This window comes from Aulonocara stuartgranti (assembly GCF_965226115.1).
Source record: "Aulonocara stuartgranti genome assembly, chromosome: 2".
Taxonomy (NCBI): domain Eukaryota; kingdom Metazoa; phylum Chordata; class Actinopteri; order Cichliformes; family Cichlidae; genus Aulonocara; species Aulonocara stuartgranti.
In genome coordinates this window covers 25462450-25482643 of record NC_138940.1, presented here as the reverse complement: position 1 = coordinate 25482643, position 20194 = coordinate 25462450, and the positions used below count along the sequence as shown (strand labels likewise).

General features: G+C 41.1%; 1 protein-coding gene across 2 annotated transcripts in view; it reads left to right on the top strand.

Moving 5' to 3' along the window:
* ppp2r2ba (protein phosphatase 2, regulatory subunit B, beta a) overlaps positions 1-20194 on the top strand; it is a 42184-nt gene that overhangs the window by 6556 nt on the left and 15434 nt on the right. The window contains exon 1 of one of the 2 annotated variants that reach the window (XM_082558161.1): positions 14866-15621. The exons of the other annotated variant lie outside the window; for it this stretch is intronic. Coding sequence (XP_082414287.1) covers positions 15552-15621 — 70 coding nt within the window. The 5' untranslated portion in view covers positions 14866-15551. Of the gene's footprint in view, positions 1-14865; positions 15622-20194 lie in introns of those variants that run through there. 2 annotated transcript variants of the gene reach the window in all.

Below are 20194 nucleotides of genomic sequence, written 5' to 3'. Positions count from 1 at the left end.
CGATTGTGTGGGTGTTGTTGTATTTATTGTGTAAGGGTTGAGGTACACACTGGCACTTGTAGTTCAGTGGGGTTTTTTGTACAGTTCAGATGTAGGGGTTGAGCTAATGTGGAAAAAAATAGAACTTTAGGAGTGCAACAGAAACATGTAGCACAAATGCAAACCAAACTACCGGCACTTTTAACAATGTCCAATTTTATTACAGTTAATAGTCTTAAAGTAGCTATAAATAATGTATCTGTATTAATGGATCATAACTGGATGCTTATCAGAGGGATTATAATAATAAAACCACAAAGAGCTATAAGGTTTATGGCTTCATAGCCTACAACATTATTTTTCGGTCCAGTCTCAGCAATGGATCCATATGAATAAATTCACATGTTACAGCAGCACAAGGCTCAATGAGAAAAAGTGAATTATTAGAAATATTAGATATTAGAAAAAAATGGAAAATAAATAAATAATGGTTTACAAAAATAGTTGCTATATACAGTAAATACAGTCACAGATATTTTTTTCATATGTATACTGAGTGCAGTGGGGATGATAACATATATATGTGTATACTGGGGCAGGTATCTATTTTTCTTGATACTGCATAGTTTGCAGCACTTAAAATACAAAGTTAAGGCTAGCTGGTGAGGCCAGAATAGTTAAGCTAGAGTTAATATTGATACCTGTTTATTCACATGTAGTTTCCGCTGCCCCCAAGTGGCTAAAAATCTTTTTATTTAGGTTTCGAAAATATACAGAAAATAATTTAAACTAACAATATAACTGCATGAAAATTGTAGTGTTACTGTACCATAGTTCTTTTTTGGGAATAGTGAAAATAAAATAGAATAATGCTGTTTTCACATGAATCCTACCAAAAAGCTGCAGGAAAACAGTGAAGGAGAGGTGACAATGTCATCTGCTGTGAGGATAGTAAGCATTCAGTTTAAGGAGCAGACATGACTTGGTATTCCTTTCAGCTGCCTGTAGAAACCCAAACCCAACCGCACCCATAGAAGCAATAGCTGTGATCCAATTAGATCTTGGTTTAGGTGCCCGTTTTATGGTTTCCCAGCATAGTTTTTCCTATATCCTTCTGAAAATAGCCATCCACCGTTGCAGAGTCATTGCACTTCTGATTGTACAAAACAACCTGAGCATTAGGGTCGATAAGAGGCAGGAATCAAAACCAAAACATTGTCTGGAGCAGAGACAGCTTTAGATAGCAGGATGTTTATGAGTCATCTGTTATGTTTTCTATCTGTCAGAACCACAGAGTATAGTGTTGCATGTGTGTGTGTGAGGGAGAAGGGAAGAGGGAGGAATGCTTCATCACTGCTCACGCCATACTGCAGTGAAAGCTTTTACTGTCCTATCTGAATGGTGTTATACACTGAAGACATGGCACTGGATAAATAATGTAACCAGATGTTACAGTATGAAGCAGCAGACAACAGCAGTACACGGAGTACCAGTCAACCTCTCCCTGCGGTCTCTTTTCACTCACTGTGCTACCCCACAACCCCCGAGTCCTGCACATGGAAGCGCACACAGAGTACAGAACATCCAGCTCTCCGACACGTGATGTCACATGAAAACCAGAACTCAGTCTTTTTATATTTTGTTCACCTATAAGTCACGTCTGATATTGACGACTTGTGATAAACAGCAGCTATCTGCCGCACACTTAAAGTGAGCAATTTAGTATTTATGATTGCTTATATGTTTCTTGGGTGTAATAAAAGATTTGAAGTTGAAGGTGTAGAGTGATGTCAACAATCCATTACACTTTGGCTTAAATCCACCAAGGTCTTCAGAGTCAAGCTAATGATTTATGCTATACAGGGCTATTAAAACTATGTTTCTTACTGCCATTGTTTGTACTGACAACATATAAGTATATGGTGGATGATATATGAGCAGAGATGGGCAGTAACGCGTTGTAATCTGATTACTTTTTTCAAGTAACGAGTAAAGTAAGGGATTACTATTGCAAAAACGGTAATTAGATTACCATTACTTTCACGTAGGAACGCTGCGTTACTGCGTTACTAAAACTGTGATTTTTTTGCGAGAATGTCTCATGACAGTGACGTAAGCAAGTGCAACATTCGTGAAAACAGCTGTGTGCAGATCAACAGTGGATAATATATCGAGTGCGGGAGCGAGTATGAGCTTGCAGCGTTTAAAGCGTGGAAGTACTGACCTTAGTTTAAGTTTGATTCCATAAAAAGTGACAAAAACATTAGCGTCCATCGTGCGTGGGAAGAAAACTTCTTTTTACAGCAAAAAACCCCCCTAAACTTCCGAGCAAGCACCGAGAGCGCTACGACGTAATGGGAAACTCACAGAGAAACTCGCGGATTCTTCCACTGACCGCTGCGGCACACCTGCACCAGGGTAAACCTCCGCCTACCCTGCTCCTGCTTTACAGGTGAAAATAGAGCAAAAGGGCCGCTGAGTCTTTGACTTTATTTATTTTCTGCTGTGTTTTACTTGCATCTATTTGAAAGAGTGAGTGTAAACACAAAAAAACCAATAATTTTATGTGCTGGAATGTGCAGAAAATAGGTTTAAATATTAAACAAATTTCTTCCAGTCAGAGAATGTTGCATATAATTAAATTTTTGCTTGATGCATAAAGTTAAAAGATTAAAACTAATAAAACAAGTTTTAAAAAAGGGACTTTTCCATTTGATTACATTTTGTATGATGGATTATGTAGAAAAGGTAGAATTGGGCTGAAAGATCTATCACTTTATCACCTCTTCAGGTTGTAAATCGTGTTTTTAAAAAGTAACTAAGTAACTAAGTAAGTAATTACTTTTGAAAATAAGTAATCAGTAAAGTAACAGGATTACTTTTTTGGGGAAGTAATCAGTAATTAGTTACTGATTACTTTTTTCAAGTAACTTGACCAACACTGTATAGGAGGACTCTAAATATCGCTTTTCTTTGTTGTGACTTTGTTATGTACATTACAGTACCAGGTAATAACAGCTTAAATTTTGAATACATTCTGAATATGCTTTGATTTGATTCTAGAAGAAAAATATCAAATCAAAAATATTTGTGCTAGATATTTATTACATAACATTTAAACTAATTTTACAAAAGAATGAAATGAATGCAACACATGTACTATATCCACATGCTTAAAAATAATTTAAAAAGTAAAGGATGTCAGGCATATTAAAACAGGTTTTAACTGGATGAATATTTTTCAGTAGTTCTGTTTTTTAAATAACTCTTAGCCAAGTGTTCTGTTGACCACCTTTGTCTCACTGCAACCAGATTTTAAATCCCACCATGACACCAGCACCATACTCTGGGATTATGCAGACGTGACTGGATGACAGTCTGTCAGTTCAGCACTTGTTATCTCATTTGCTTAGGCGCCATCTCTCGAGCCTGCTGAGGCTCAACAGAAACTGATTTGAGTCAGAAGGCAATGAGTCCAAAAAGGAGGAAAGAAAAAAGCTTAACTCAAATTAAATTAGACAATGCGATTTCCCAAATCACATTACTGATTAAATCTCAGTCTAATCAGCCCATATTATTAAACCCCAATTTACATAATTGCTTGTAAAGAAGAAATTTTCAAAAACATTTTAAAGCTCAAACATTGCATTTCTTACATATAAAATTGTGCAAGAGAATTAAAGACAAACAGGCAGTTATTAATCTTCCAGCACCTGTAGTCTGACTTTAACTCAGACTACAGTGGGTTTGTACCCACTCTGTTACGATGTTCGTTTCCTTCTTAACCGTGGCTTCCTGTGATTAGTTCACATTGTTCTGACCAAATGCCTCTGTGACCCACGTAGCACAAAAGGTGTTTGGCGGCCCGGCAGGTGACAAAGCACAATACTGAGGCTAAATTAAGTTTCCCTCCAGCAGCCAATTTTACGCTTGATAGTAAATATTTTTGAAGGCCAAGACCCAACATGCTCTGACTGATCTAACATGAGAGGTATTGCTTTTTTTCCCCTTAATGAGCCACACATTAATTCATACTGTTAGACCTGCTCACAGTGATCCAGTGCCAAGCTGGTTTTGCAGCAGTCACTTTAGCAAAACTGTACTTGGAAGTAAAACAGCTCAGGAGGCCGGTAGCATTACAGTGATGTCGATGGCAGCAGACAGTGGGGTGTACTGAGCCCATCTGGTCTGTTTGAAAGTGTGGCTGAGTAAAAGGAGAGGCGGTCGGGCTGTGGAATGGAGTGTGTGATGGATAGGGTGATGCATGCAGGAGGAGGGGTAGAAGATGAGAGTGCAGATTTTTTTTTTTTTTTTTTTGGTGGGGGGAAGGAGCTCTCTTCCGGCAGAGTTAAATCTCAGGCTTGGCTGCCGCACACTGCTCTGCCTGTTTTCATACCAAGCACTCGCCTCTGGCTCCAAACCAGCTTCAACCAACCATTGCCTCCAAACCCCACTACTCACCCGTTCCCCCTCTTTCTCTTTCCTTCTTTCAGGCAATTGGCTCACCCTTGATTTCACCCGTCTTCATTTTACTGAATCTCATTCACTAGCTTCCATCCTTTAGCACTCTCTGTTTTTGATTTTCCTTACCTTCGCTTTCATTTTATTTCCCCAGTTGGGCTTCTTTTTCTTGCAGCCTTCCGGTAGTACACAGGGGTGTGGGACAGACCCAGGGCCTCCAGGTTTCCATAGTGATACTTTGTGTCCTGATGTCATTAGTATTGACAGTGTGCCGCTAGACCAAGCTGTCCTGGCGCACAGGGCTGTTTACTGTTTACCTCAAACTTAAGCCATTAGCTGTGAGATTAGTACGTGTGCCCCGCAGATGTGTGTGACATATTTCAGTGTGTCTGATTGCTGCTATTTTACATTAACATAGCACTTGAGTGGAAAAGCAACAGTTTGAACATGTAACATGTGATTGTCTGAGCGTACTGGTTTTCACTGTAAGCAGCAGGGTCAGGTTCCAGGAGCTAGATTTGCCAGGAAGAACCTCCGCATGGAGGAAATGGCTGTTTCACAAAGAAACATCCTATCTGTCTGCCTCCTTGCTGTGTGATTACTGAAGCATGTCTGTAAGGCAAAACTCCCAGCCCGACTCCCCGCCTCGTTTCACATTCTCTCGGCGGTTTCACTCACTCGTCTGTCAGAGGAGATGGAGGTCCTCTTAGCGCCACTGCCCTTAAAAATCCGTATGAATGTGTTTATCTGCATACTTGTGCAGCCAAGTGTATGGCCTCTAACATCTGTGGTGAACACTCAGAAATCACAGATCACAGGGCCGCTTCCACACGTCGACCTCTCGCAGCTAGTTCAGCTCAAAGCTCTCCTCCAGGCCCTCAGCTGGCAGCTTGTGCCCTCTGTGTCACCAGAGTAATTAGCTATGCTTTGTTTCTGAGGCCAGGGGTGAGCAAATTATGGATTCCATATTGATGCTGTCACATCACATGCAGGGAGAGCAGTACACATGCATACATGCACGAACCTGGCATGACCATGAAAAATGTGTAATCTTATACTCACATGTACTTCTTTTAATTCTTTGTACATGATGATACAGTATATGATAACTGTTCCTACTGACATGTGACCCACATCTTATACACACACACACACACACACACACACACACACACACACGCACACACACACACACACACACACACACACACACACACACACACACACACACACACACACATTTAATTTATGTATAATTCATATCACATGGCAGTAGGGTGACCAGATCCCAACAAACTAAAACTAAATCTGAAGCAAAGAGTGTGTTTGTCTGAGACACTAAAGCTGAAAGTGAGTCCACATTGTGTATTCTCCATTTGTGAAATTGAAAAATAACACAGTCACCTTCCACCAGCTTCAAGTCCTAAGCAAATTCCCAGTGTTTGTTGTGGCTGGTCCATCAAATTGTGGCCAAATCAGTGTACCTGGTGACTTTTTGAGGGTGGCCTTGGAAGCAAGTAGACTTTAGAAAAGTTCCTGTCCCTAGGGTTGAGTCCATAAAAATTATGGGACATTTTCTCAATGTGGAACAAAGAATGAGAAGTTAAAATGCTGATACGCCTGATCAAAGTATATATATCTATATCTATAGATAGATAGATATGAGGGGTGCAACGATACACAAAATTCACGGTTCGGTTCGATACTTTGGTGTCACGGTTCGATATTTTTTCGATACAAAAAAAATGTTCATGCCTTTTTAATTTGTCATTTATTAAAATTATAAATATATATTTTAACTCAAAAGTACAGTTTTTAAATTTAATGTTGCTGAAAGAAAAAAGTAAGAAAAAAAATATATATATCTCAGGGCTCGCAAAATTTCAAAATCCCTGGTAGCCCTTCGGGCAGGGACTCTTCAGTTTTTGGTAGCCCAAAATAAATTTCAGTAGCCCGAATAAAAAAGAGAACAATTTTTTGATTGATGTTTTGTTTCCTGTTTTGTTTCCTTTACAATATTATACATTAAAGTATAATACTCACTTGCTCATCATATCTTGAGGCTTTATAACACAGCCTCACAAACCAAAGAGAGATTCATTAATGGCTACAGCCATCTTTTATATGCAATCTATATTTTATCAGAGAAAACTACTATTAACGTCTGCTGTCCTGGCAACAATTGCATCTCAAATCGTCATGAATCTATTAAAAAAAATCCACAAACTTTCTTGGGATTCAAGGATAAAATGATTAGATTTCAGTTTTAACCTCACAAAGCAAGTTCTTAGGAAATAACTCAAGAATCAGTGTGCTGGAAATAATAAACACATTTTTCAGAGAATTATGAATTGATGACAAGTTATATATTGAAAGAGTCAACGGTGAATTTCACTTTTATCTTAATTTGGCTTACTATATTTGACTGTTAATATATTTTATTTGTGTGTGTGTTTAATTAATTTGGTTCATTCACAGTAGAACAATAAAAAGGACACCTGTTTGTTTAATCATTTATAAATAACTGTTAATGCCCGCTTCAATGTCTGAACTGTGTTATGACCCATTATACTGGAACATTCACAAAAGTACTTGTTAAAATGACATCCATTACATTATATGTTTATGACATTTTTCTTTTTCGTGCTAATATTGGTATATTTCTCTGAATTCTAATATGGTTAAGGTCTGCTTTTTGTTATCTTTGACTAATTTATTCTACAAAATATATTCAAAACAAGGGATGCACTATAAAATTTAGTGTTTGAAAAAATGCATTTGCCTGCCAGCTGGTTACAAAATCAATAGCAAGATGGTTTTTTGTATTGTTTTGATTATTATTTATGCCTTTTTGCACCAGATAGACAAGTGTCAAATAAATAAAGTAATTACATCTTTGAATGTTGAACACAAATTCACCCCCCCCCCCCCCCCCCCTCCCACACACACACACATACAATCAATGTGCCACGACTTTCAACCAGTCAATAGGTCTCTTCCAGTGAATGACCTTCTCTAAGCTTAGCATCACATGGAGACACTTTAGTAAATGAATAGTGAATACAAAAGGGCGAATAAGATGGGTGCATCCCTGCTCAACAATGCACATGCACATCCTGCTTTTCTGGTCTTAACAAAGACAGGACCCAGCCTCATTTATCTTTAACAATGTAGGCACACTTATGTCCAAAAAAATCAATAAATATGTGAATGTAATAGTAAACAAACCCAAATTACACAGATGCATAACTGTGGTACTGTAAACTGTACAGGCTGACAAACAGCTTTTAGGGATCATGGCCGGAGTTAAAATAAGCTAAATCAATCTTAAATCGTTGCCTAGGTTCAAGCATGTAATATTAATTTTTTACCAGTTGGTGGTGCTATAAGATTATCTCCTTTAATACTGGAGCCTCGAGCACATGACATGCTGTCATTGTATGTTTAATCTTATTTTGTATACATTTGTGGATGCTGTGATGGGTGGATATAGTTTGTTGTTGTTTTTTATTAGATCTGTAATGCATATGAACGATTTAGAATGATTTTAATATTTTATTTTATTATCCAAGTCTCATTTCACATCAACAGAGAAAGTGTTTTTGACAGCCAGCCAGCACGATAAGCAGACAGATGGACGGACCACTTTTGCCAGAAAGTCTCCTCACATCATGCTACATCAAAAATGGCAAATCCCTGCAGCTACGTTGCAACATAGATCCCACTCATAACAAATCAATAAATTAAATAACAAAGCAAAGCCCTGTTTAAATGAGAAAAAGGCTGTTTGAGCTTATTGACACCTACCTATTAGAGTGGCAAATGGCAAGAATTTACCATCACAGTGGTAGGGCCTGATCCCATCTTAAGCTCATCTTTAGGTGTGCGTGTCGGTTTCGGGGGTGGGTGGGTGGTTGGCGACTCTACTTGATAGAAAAGTGTGGATGGACAGCTTGCTACCCTGTGGGCACCACAACTACAGTCTATCTGTGATCCACGCTGGCAGCTGCTCTGCCAAATGGGATTTTCCTGGAGATTACAGCCTCTAAGTGTGACATGCTTGCATGTGTTTGTCTTTGTTGTTGACGGAGTGCGTGTGTGTGGACTATTGTAATAAAGCAATGTGCATTTGCGTGTGAGAGCTTGAGTCTGTGTGTGTGTGGGTGGGGGAGTCTTGAACCGAGGTGCACAGAGAACATGTTCTGTTGTCACATGGGGCTGGTTGAAACATGACTGAATGGCTGCAGGGAACCCTCTCTGGCAAGCTGTAGCAAAAAAAAAAAGAAGAAAAGAATGTTCAGATGTGGGGTCAGGCTATTTCCACACTGCTGCTTTTCTTGTTAGTAACAGGAGTTCTTCTTGAATAGACACTCCCTGTCCAACAAGCGTGATTACCTACATGCTGGCACATAACAGTGCTTCAGCATGGTACTACAGCACACACAGTAGGCATGTACATTACAACAGCGTATAATTGTGTGAAAGCTGGAAAAGAATTCCATTTACAGAAAAGAGTTTCTTTGTTTTGTTATTCTTAGTTTTTGATTGTTAGTTTGATACAGAGAAAATATTTGAAGACACAAAAGGCTGTGAAAACTCGTGATAGTCATTTTTTATTATACTGACTAGTTAATTCATATTAGAAGCAGCTCCTGAACTAACTCCACTAGCTTTTCTCTCTGATTTGTTCAAATGAAAGCCGAGCTATACGACATCTGAGAAACATTTTATAGAAATTGTATTTCCCCTTTAGGCCTTTTTCACTTTCTGCTAGCTTCAGCACAGTGCAGAGCTGTCCACGGTTCTGAACACAAGCTGCGCATTGATCCCTACTTGTGTATGGGTAGGTGGCTTTGTAGGCACTCACTAACCTGCTTAACCTACTTTCTACCAGTCGGTCTTTCATGCGTCCACACATAGAGGAAAGTCCTGTAGGTTAAATATAGCATACTTGACAACACACTGTGTTTGTCCAGTCTTTCAGGGCCGCACAGACAGACTTTGTTTTTGCTGTTTTCTCCCAATAAAGCGCTGATCATTTTCACTAATGAAAGCCAGCTTTCCTCCGAACATGAGCCCTCTGTGTTCTTCCCATTAACCCAACTAGTACAAAATGTGTTGGGACGTGCTTGAGCCTTTATAGAGATGAATATAACCAAAATAATGACATTTTAAGATCTTAATTGTCCAATTATGTGGACAGCTGTTGTGTTGCATTGCAATGCCAGTTCAATTGCAGTTACCTAGCAACCGTAGCAGCGCAATGCAATGATTTTCTGTTAAGTGGCACCATTTCCTCTCAGCAAGACTAGACTGTGTAGTCAGAAAACAAATCAAAATGTGTAGCAGCGTTGTAGGATTCTTCACCTGTCGGCCAATTTGTATGTTGCTTTATTGCTCGTAACATTTTAACACAACAAAGGCTATTATAAGTGTGTATATGTGTGTGTTTTGTGATTAGGGTACCTGCTTTATATAGATGCCAATGTGGGTCATGCATCCATGCCTCTGTTCTTGAGGTGTGTACATGCAAACACAATCATTTCGCTTGATTAATGTTCAACCAAAATGCTACGTCCTGCGCTAATCATTGTACATGCATTCTTTTCAATTAATTTATTATCAAGGGAGGCAGAGAGAGAGCGAAGGAGGGAGAGATAGAGAGCTAAAGGGGGGGGAGGTTGGGGGAGGGGACTAGAGAGTCAGGGGGAAACAGAAAATCCAGTCCTGCTGGTCTGAAGTCTCGGAGCAATGGAGCATTAGTCTCATCCTGATGTAATTGGAATGACACCAAGAGTAAAGCCTACTGATTTAGGGACAGCCTCTAGGCTTGATTTAATGCCCTCAACCAAAACTATACATCCATCTTTTTATCTTTCTCCCCTTCCTTCTTCCAGGCCCTGAGTTCTCCTCTGTTATCCCTCCCCCACCCTGACTCAATTCATTTGCCGACTACATGTATCTCCATCTGTAGTCTATTAACAGAAGAGTAGCAGCATTTTATATTACTTAAAGCCAGGAGGTTATAAACTCCCACTAGAGACTGTATTTTCCAGCTTTTTACCTTTTCTTTCTGGCATTTATGTGCTTGAATGGCAGTGTTTTAGTTTCACAGAGGTTACATTTAAAAACCGTATAAATATTTCCGTAGTAGACCGCAAAGAAAGGGCAGAATGAGAGAGCGTATCCAGGCCAGGTACTCGTTCCTTGGGGTTTGCTGCTACTCAGTCCCCTGACAGATGGACTGCCAGGCCAATCCTATTACCCCCGTGTGTTTAGCTGCTCTTAATGCCAGGGTGGGTTGCATGGCTAATGGCAGGCAATGAATGTTTGGAGAGGGAATTTAATGCCATTGAATGATTATCATCCTGATTTGTTGGGTAACACAGAAAAAATCTAAAACCGGTGAACAGACATTAAAAATTATGACCATAACAACTGTGTAGCTCAGCATGTTGTGCTCTGATACAGCTTGTCCCACTGAGGCATGTCATACGAAATCAGCTCAACTACTAAATAGGCTTTACTGTATATGTTTTGAATTACAGCTTTACCTTTCTACCTTAAAGAGGAAGAAAATGGCCTTTTTTAGTGTTTTTAATGTATTTTGTTTTATTTTGCATTTTGTGCTTTCAAACCTCTGGACTATTATAATATAATAATACAGTCCTTTCTTATGTTCAGTTAAAGCATCCTGGTCAAATGATGGCAGTTTTTAGGAACAGCTGTTTTGTGAGAATACCTGCTTCATAATTCTACAATAAATCTTGAAACAAAGTAGGTCAAACATTGCCTAGGGTTAAATCTTAATTCTGTAACCACAGCTTTCCTGAGTAAAATAATCCATAGTTTTCAATTTGCATGATTGTATGACTTCAGGCAGTTTAGATTTGCTTTCCATCACAGATTTTGTTGTGCTGTTCAAGGGACGGCAGCTATTCATTTAAAATATCTGAATGTATTAAAGCATTGTGGGTAGTGCTGTAAATCAATTAGCAATTATGGCAATATTGGATTTGAAGCTGCAGCAGCGAGCAGTTTTAGGCAGCCTCAGTCGGTCAGTCCACCACTTGTTCCAAGTGTCAAATAAATTGTCAAGAAATTTTGAACATGTCATGCTGTGAAATCTTTTATAGATATTATTATTGCTCAGCAGCTCAATCTTAATGCTCCGTTCATCATTAATCAAATGTCACGTGAACATGTTTCTTCATATTTGAATGAGTGCCCTGGTCATGTTGCATCCAGTTAAATGAACAGGTAAGACTATAACATTTGTGTTCTGCCTTCTGACATGGGCATGTTTCAGTCAAGCTGTGATGAACATGAACATAAAATGAATGATAGAAATTACTTGTGTGGAAAAAAAGCTGACTTTTAGTCTTACTCTGCCAGCACATCAGAGTTTTGACATCTGATGAAATATATGATAAACCAGCTCGATGGCCCGGGGCACAGTTTTTTGCGTCTTCATTTATGTTTCCAAATGGCGTGTCCCTATGACTGATCATCTCTTGACATTTCCCTCTGTGAAACCACGAGGTTCTCTGTTGAAACGCCTCCAACAGCTACTCAATGATATTCCATGAAATGTGGCACAGATGTTGTTTTTCCCCTCTGGAATAATTGTAATAACTTTAGTTACCTCTTCCTTTTGCACCATCAATTGAAAATGTCATGTTTATAGGAAATTTGATTTATGAATCACAAACCCTGCAAAACATTCCAGTCTCGTGTATACTGGTAGTTGAAGAACGATAGCATGTCAGTACATTGAAATAAATAGTGAACATGCTAAAAAGCATCACTAGATTACTTCACTTCCAGCCACACTGGACCAACAGGTCAACAGCGGTTCTTATAAACGCCGTCTCCATGCTGCACTGACTCACCTTCAACACCTGGGGACATATGCAGGATTGTTGTTTGTAGACCTCAGCTCTGCGTTTGATATAATCATGACCAAACTGCTAAATCTAGCTATCGGTGATGACACATGCAGGTGGATCAAGGACTTAACAAATCTCTCAGAGAGATGATCGAGATTTTGTTATATAGCCGTACAATAACAAATAAAGGTATTCTAGTAGCATTGTGTCTAAGATTTGACATGACCAATTTACAATCAAGATAACTGGTGTAAAATAAATTATTGCATTTTCAGCCCAAACTATGGTTACCTTGCGTATATGCTTTGGGATTTATTTACCACAACCTCCTATTTATTGGATTAACTGATGACAATAGTCAATATCTTCGCCTATTTAAACCTGACATTATCCACCGATCAATACACTATTGACTGAAGTTCTGAGATATGAGGTAATTGCAATGAAGGTGTAGAAGTATAGGGAACTGTGCCGAACAGCTGCGGTGTTCTCAAGTATCTATATGTAAAAGCGTATGCATGCGTTTTTTTGGTATGCAGACAGCGTCTTTGCCTCCTGTAGCCCTTCACCGGAATCCCCGGGTCAAGCAATTACAACACATCAAGGAAAGCAATTGGCCATGACTAAAATATCATTGCCACGTGATTGTGTCCCTATGTTTGGTGCTGCTGGAGTCTAATTTAACCCACTTTGTCCACACGATCGAGGAGAATTGAGGACACGCTCTCCAATTCTGGCCGCCCCCCAGAGCATTTCCTACAAGTCTGACACGCAGCAGCTGGGCTGTAGACGCTCAGTCACTAGTGTCTTACCCAGTGGAGTGGGAGATGGGGTGTAATGAGCGAGAGAGCTGAGGTAGCGGAGGAGAACAAGTAGCTTGGTGTTCTGAGGAGGAGGACAGCATCAATTGAGCCGCGGGGTGAAGAAACTTGGGGCCTTTTGAGTGAAGGCTTTGAGAATATGAGTGTATCAACCTATAATTACTTTCTTAGTCACATTATGAAGTGCTGGAGGGGAATGGAATGCAGGTAAGGACTTGTATGCACAGCGAATGGGACCAAGGCAGGAAGAGAGGATATTGTATGGATGTTGTAGCATTGATCCCAGGCTCTGGCTCCAAGCAGCAGTCTCCACTTATTCCTTCATTATACAGTCAAATATCTGTGCTTTAACCATGTTTCTGCCTCATAATTTTCCCCCCTCAACTCCCAACAAAATCTGACAAAACTGAACCGCTCATCCATGTGGCTTCATTCTATAAAACCCTTTTGTCTCGCCGATTCCATTTCAGTTTATTCGGCCTGCTCAGCTGTGACTTAGCCAAAGTCTTTGTTGAAGAGGAGGGCTTTGTGTTTCTTTTGTCCCCGTATATCCTGTTTAAATATTGATAGAGGTGGGAAATGCTATTGACCACTCAGTTAAATCTAAGAGGGTCAAGGATGGCAGCATTTCTCTGCTGATTTCATTAAAGGTGTGGAGGACTGTAAATATGGAAACGTGAACCACGAGTCCTCACGGATGCTCCAGCAGCCTTCATTATCCCCCTGCATGGATAATGCCCCGTAATGTATTCTGATGGAGATGGAGTTTGGAGGTTGATGGGGTGTAAAACAGCATGTGTAGGAGGCCCCTGTCTTTTTTGCTATGTGCAGCATGCCTCCCTCACAGCCAGATCCCCATTATTAGAGGAGAAGAGGATTGGATGTGCAAATGGTCCTGTGGATTAGAGAGCTAATGCATTTAGTAGAGGGGGCTCCACAATCTCTGCTGATGCTATGTGCGCTGAGGCTTGTGCAGGGGAGATACCCAGTCCCTTTGTGGTACCAAAGAGATTTAGCGTAAAGTGAGTAGATAGAGCTGAGATGCATTGCACTCTGATGCTGCACACACACACACTCATTAAAGATTATGATTTGACCAGAAGAAGCTTCGTTTTGTGCGTCGTCATTAAACTCAGCAGTGAAATCAGATCTTTCCCGAAAGAGCCGCAGATGGTGACCTTACTAATCTAATTAATCAGCCTCTGGTTATTTTTTCTTATTCTTTCTAGTCACCTCTGTTCTCTAGTTTAAGTTCACCTTTCCTTCTCTCTGTCTCGGTCTTTCTGCTTTGTGACCCCTCTCTGCCTTTAATTTCTGAATCCTCTGTCATGTGTTCGGACAGAAATGTGACATGTCATGCACCTCATAACACATCCATCCAAACCTCAGTGTTGTGGCTTGAATAGCTGTTTTTAGGGTCTTAATTAGAAGAAAAGTAACACAAGCCACTGCAGTGCATAGATGCCTCTGAAGCAGAATGGAGGAATGGTAGTTTAAGAGCAACCTGCTACTAGTGACTTTACACCCACACACACACAAACCTCGGTGGTTCAAAAATCTGTGAACAGATTTTGAAGTCTTTACTAGTCCTGGTGGTTCAACTGAGCGTCACGTTTGCTGCTTGTAGGTTTTTAAAGAGCCAGCCGTCAAGCAGCAGGGAGGGGCCCCTGCTGAAGCGCAGCAGCAGAGTGGGCAGCTACAGTGAAGCTCTGCGCTATCCGGCACAGTGAGTCAGCTGAGCTGCAGGGATCGCAGGCGCCGGGCCATTTCGATCAATGAATGAATGAGAAAGAGCGAGGAGACCATGCAGAATCTGGATCCAGAAAAAGTGGAGATGCATCGCTGTAGGCTATGACATGGAAATGCGGAGGTGATCGGAGCAAGCTTGTTGACGCATAATCCCGCCCGCCCCGCTGGCACTGGGAGGGGAAAATCTCGCCTGCCTAAACTCCAGTCCTCCAGAACAGATTTACGGAGTGCGCCCATGCTGCTGCTGCTACTTCAGGTTCAACCTTCAAGAACACGTTTATTGAAATCATCATCAGCTCTAAGCTGCAGGTTTTCCGTGCTGACATTTTTGGGAGATACGCGTTTGAAGAGTTCCCTGAGGCAGACGCACCTATGACGCGCTGCAATAATTAGGCTATTAAATCCACTGTTGGAGTCGACACTGTCACTGCGTTGCGGACGGTCGGTCTGTTGGATGCCACCCGAGGTGTGGACAGGACCTGCCCCGTGCACCGTCGTCATCACAGGTATTTGATCGCGATTGTGTTGATTACACCGGAGATCTGGAGCCATGACAGGCCCCCCGCTGGTCCCACAGCCCGCCTGCTGACGGTACCGGGCAGGATGGGAGCAGGTCTGCCGCTTTCAGGATTTCGAATCAGCCGATTTTTCAATGGAGGAGGAGAGTGACACCCGGAAAATCAACAACAGCTTCCTTCGCGACCACAACTATGCAACCGAAGGTATTTTGATGTTGAAAAGAAACACAGTTTAAAGGTGTTTGACAGTAAATAACCTGCGGCTGTAGCTAAAGGGATGCTAATATCACAGCAAGAAATTGGTCAATCTAATTATTAAGTAGCCCATAAATGACAGCAGGTTACACATAAGATGGCATAAATAGATGATAAAAATAAATATCCTCATGTTAGGCTATATAATGATGCTGTGCGGGGACTATTAAATGCATAAAGGTGGGATCACTTAAAGCTCGTTTAATCACCTTAGTCACAGAATAAGCTGGGGTTATTACGGGAACATTCTGGTCATTTGTGGTGAAGATCCAGTGAGAATGTAATAACTGGGCAGGATGGGGTGGTTTCCCATCACCGGTTAGCGCTATAATAAGCATCTTGATCAGAGTAATCAGGGTTTTTTAATCTGTTTGGATTGTTCCTTGTAGAGGCACCAGTACAGAATGTTTTATTCCCTAGTTTCTGAGTTTAAAGAGAATGTGTGAAGTAGTGGGAAAAAATGTATTTTTTTTCCTTCTGTGTGCACTTGTTGAAAAAAAAAAAGGAGCAGGCAAGGTGCCCTAATTCAAGGAGACAACACAATGAAATATGGATCCATCTCTCTCTCTCTCTAGCACACATGCATCCACAGACACACGTTTTCACTGTATGCAATGCACATAACCTTTTTTTCCCACCCTGCAGCTACAAATGTTGCTCTGTTCCATGCATGTGTTTCTCCTCATTGACCACAGACATCAGCCTTTTGAGTTCCAACCTGTTAAAAGTGATGTTTAATACTTCCCTTATGTTCTGCCAATTAGCTCCAGCTTTTCTCTATGAGCTCCTTGGATCGCTAATGAACATAAAACACTGATTTATAGGTGAAAATGGTGGTTGATCTCATTATGCAATTATGCAGATTGCTCATAGACATTATCTGCTGCACTGATAGCATTGAGATTACAAAAACATTGAGGTCTGATGGCTTTTTGTTTTAAAATTATTGCAGTACAATCAAACTTCATAGAGGCTAAATGCCCTTCTGTACTGTATTTGTTGTAAATGCCAAGGGCCACATATGAATAACTTTATATTTTTAACCACAGATTAAGCTCAATTTTCAATTCCTTAATAAGTGGACATCTCCCATCTTCAGCTTAATTGTCCTATTCTGTTGAGTGGTTTTTATTGTTCAGTTTGATGCAGTGTTTCAGTGGAAGGCTTGCCAATTGTATAAATAGTTACTGCAGAACTGGGAAATCCTTTAGTTTTTTTCACACCAGACACATTTTGCCACCCACTTACCATAAGATTGGGTGAGGAACAAAATCAGTGAAAAGAGGAATGTAATTTCAAATATTATGGAGCTCCACATGGGATAAGATATTTATGGACACACTCTACACAATTGAACAGGATGGATGTTGTTGGAGGTTATGAGTGGCTGCAGGGTGGGTCAGAGCCACCACAGAGCTTCTGTGGGGCTCAGGTTACAGATGCCATTGCAGGCTGGAGGAGAAACAAAGTCAGGGCTCAAAAGACATACGTATGTTCTCATTCTTGCACGCTTTTGTGCCATTTCCCCTCGTCCCTTTTCCTTCCTTTTCTTCATTCAAATGGAGAGCACCATTATTTGCCTAGGGCTTAGATGATTCTCTTTCACAACTAAACTCACTGCCACCGGTTCGCAGCGAGTGCGCGAGAGGGTGCGATGAATATCTTTGTTTGATGTGTGCGCTGAGATTTAAAAACGGCAGGGAATCTTCATCTCCCTGTCGCTCCTTCTCTGTCTCTCCCACTCTTCCATCTACCATCTCATTCATTCAGCACGAGGACTGTCAAATATGTCCTCCCAAAGCAAAGGACCATCCAGTCTGAAGCCCATCTGTGCTTTTCAGATGTCTGCTTTTGTTATGTTTTATTGCTGTAATTTATGACTGATCATCACACTTCATATATCATGAATTACTGTGTGTGTGTGTGTGTGTGTGTGTGTGTGTGTGTGTGTGTGTCTCCTTTCAACCTCTAAATCCTTGTCACCCTTAAGTGCTATAAAGTCAGTCTTCTGCCCATCTCTATGAATTCCCCAAACTGCACATTTTTTATCAGACCCAGTATGTGCAGACCACACACACGCACACACACACTTTCTCTTTCTCTCTCTCACTCTCACACACACGTTATCTCTCTCTCACACACACACACTCACACACACACTTTCTCTCTCTCACACACACACACACACACACACACAATGGTTCTGATGAGCAGCAGTGAGTTGGTTGGGTTTCCCCTCAGGCAATCCTTGTCCACAAAAGCAGGATACTCTAATGATGTCACTCAAGCTGACCTTTGTCTTGCACCAATCCCACCCCTCAGTGCTTGGTGGGTCTGTGGGTGGTTACACTGACTCTGTTGAACACGCTGTAGTCATTCGTAGTCAGGCATGAAATTTCAAAGTCTCCTCAATTTTAAAGTGAAGTTTCCAGAGTCATCATTATTATCTAGAGGGGAGAAAATTGTATTACACTCTGATTTGCATTCGGCAACCGCCTGCAGATGACACGTTGCTAATGGTGACAGAATGGATGATTTCTCACCGTGGCTGTGTATACGCGTGTTGAGTCAGTGGACTGTGGTGCTCCTACAACAGTTCATTTTCAGCCACCTCCTCCTTGGATGTTGTGATAATGGATGAAATAGCACCACATTGGGTTTAAAAATGCAAATAGCTTTCTGGCTGTGAGGCAGGACCTAACATAACGCCTGCTTTAGTATTGATTTCTGGTCCTTTACAATTTTGTTAGTGGAACAATGACTTAAAGAACAACTGGTCGGATATGTAATCCCTTCCTCTTTCTCTCCCCTGCCCCCCCTCTTCTTCACATTCTACCTCTTGCTCTTTGCTTTGCTGTTATACATCTGTCTGATACAAGCTTGTGTGTGATGTGACCTCTCTAGCCCCACTGAATACTGATGCAGTCCCACTACAGAGGGCTCACAGCCTTTATTGCTGTCGCCGCTGCTGCTGAGAACAGAGCCAGAGCTCTGTCGGCTGTGCCAAGGCAAACGGCCTGGGGCCACACTTTAGGACCCCGGCATAAAAAGACTTAGCCCACCATACCCTCAGGTCCCATCCATTATTTACTATGAAGCACTCAAAACGCCTCGCCCCGCCTCACCACATAGTGCAAGAAAGACTGTGCATCTACATGTATGGAGATGGTGCGGGGGGTAGCGGAGGCTTAATGGCAAGCTGTGAAGTTGGGGCGAGTCGCACTCCTTATTCAGCAGCTGCTTTCATCCCCTGATTAGCTTCTTATTAAGTCTGAAGCACCATGAAAGTTTAATGAGAATTTATTAAAGAATACCCGTGGTGTTGCTACTGTAGGACGATGACAAAAATGTCCTATTTTTCTACTGTGATATGGCTTCCTGGTCAGTAGATGAGTTAGCACTGGGATAGACGTACTGTGTGTGAGTCATTCGGGGTGCAGCTAGCCTCAAGGCTAAGCAGTTCTTGACCTTTCTGGGATTTTATAATGGGATATATTTGTAAGTTTTGATAGCTAATTCCCGTGTCCTGTCGAGGAAGCAGCGCCACTCAGAATGCTACATGTGCTGGTGATAAGGTCACTAATAAATGTAAGGTTTTAGTCTGTACAGCAGCCATCTAATCTTTGATGGAAACAGGAAGATGAAAGGGATTTCACCAAAGCATCGCAGGCAGACAGATCGAGCGTGAGTGTCAGCTTTTGTTTTTGGTGGGGGATTATAATACTGCGCATCCTCGCTTTCCTACCATCCCCCCTGCTCTCTATTTTCAATTTCTAAAAGAATACCAAATAACAAGAATTTGAAATCACTCTTCTTGGTATTCAGCTTAGGGCCTGCAGGGGATGAATGCTGGTTCCTCTATCCCCTCTTCCTCTGCTCCATTTTTGCCTCGTGTTGTGTCTATAGTCAGATGTGTACCACGGCGATGTGTTAATGAAGTGTGAGAAGAGAAGCAGTATCACGTCTTGCCCATTTCACCCTCAACTCCCTGGAGTGTGGGGATACAAAAAAAAATCACACATGCACACACACAAAGATACATGCACAAAAGAATCCACACACACACATGCAAGAAAAAGGAACACAAAATACACACACCCTGTCTCAGTCTCATGGGGCTGATCCTGGAGAAACCAGGTTAATTAGCTTGTTCACTCCAGATCTTACAAAGAGTCATTCTCTTCTGATGAGGAGACCTGCATTGTGCTCTGTTGCTTTATGTGAAGGTAATCGAGTTGAATAAACCCTTAATCATCTGACGGGGTACCGGACCAGTAGGTAGTGGGGTTTATTCAAAAATGTGATTGATCTCTATTGTTGGTGGTGTGAATTGAAGTTATTATCAGCTGCTTGTTCAGCACATGAATGGTCTCCATTTCCAGAGCATGTAATACTAGCGTGTGTTTATTCATTCCCTAGGAAGAATGGCACTAAAGACACATTTGTTAATTGTCATTGAGGGAACAAGACTGGCAGGTGAAAGGGAGTGTGAGAACAGACTTGAATTATCCTCCGGCTTGAT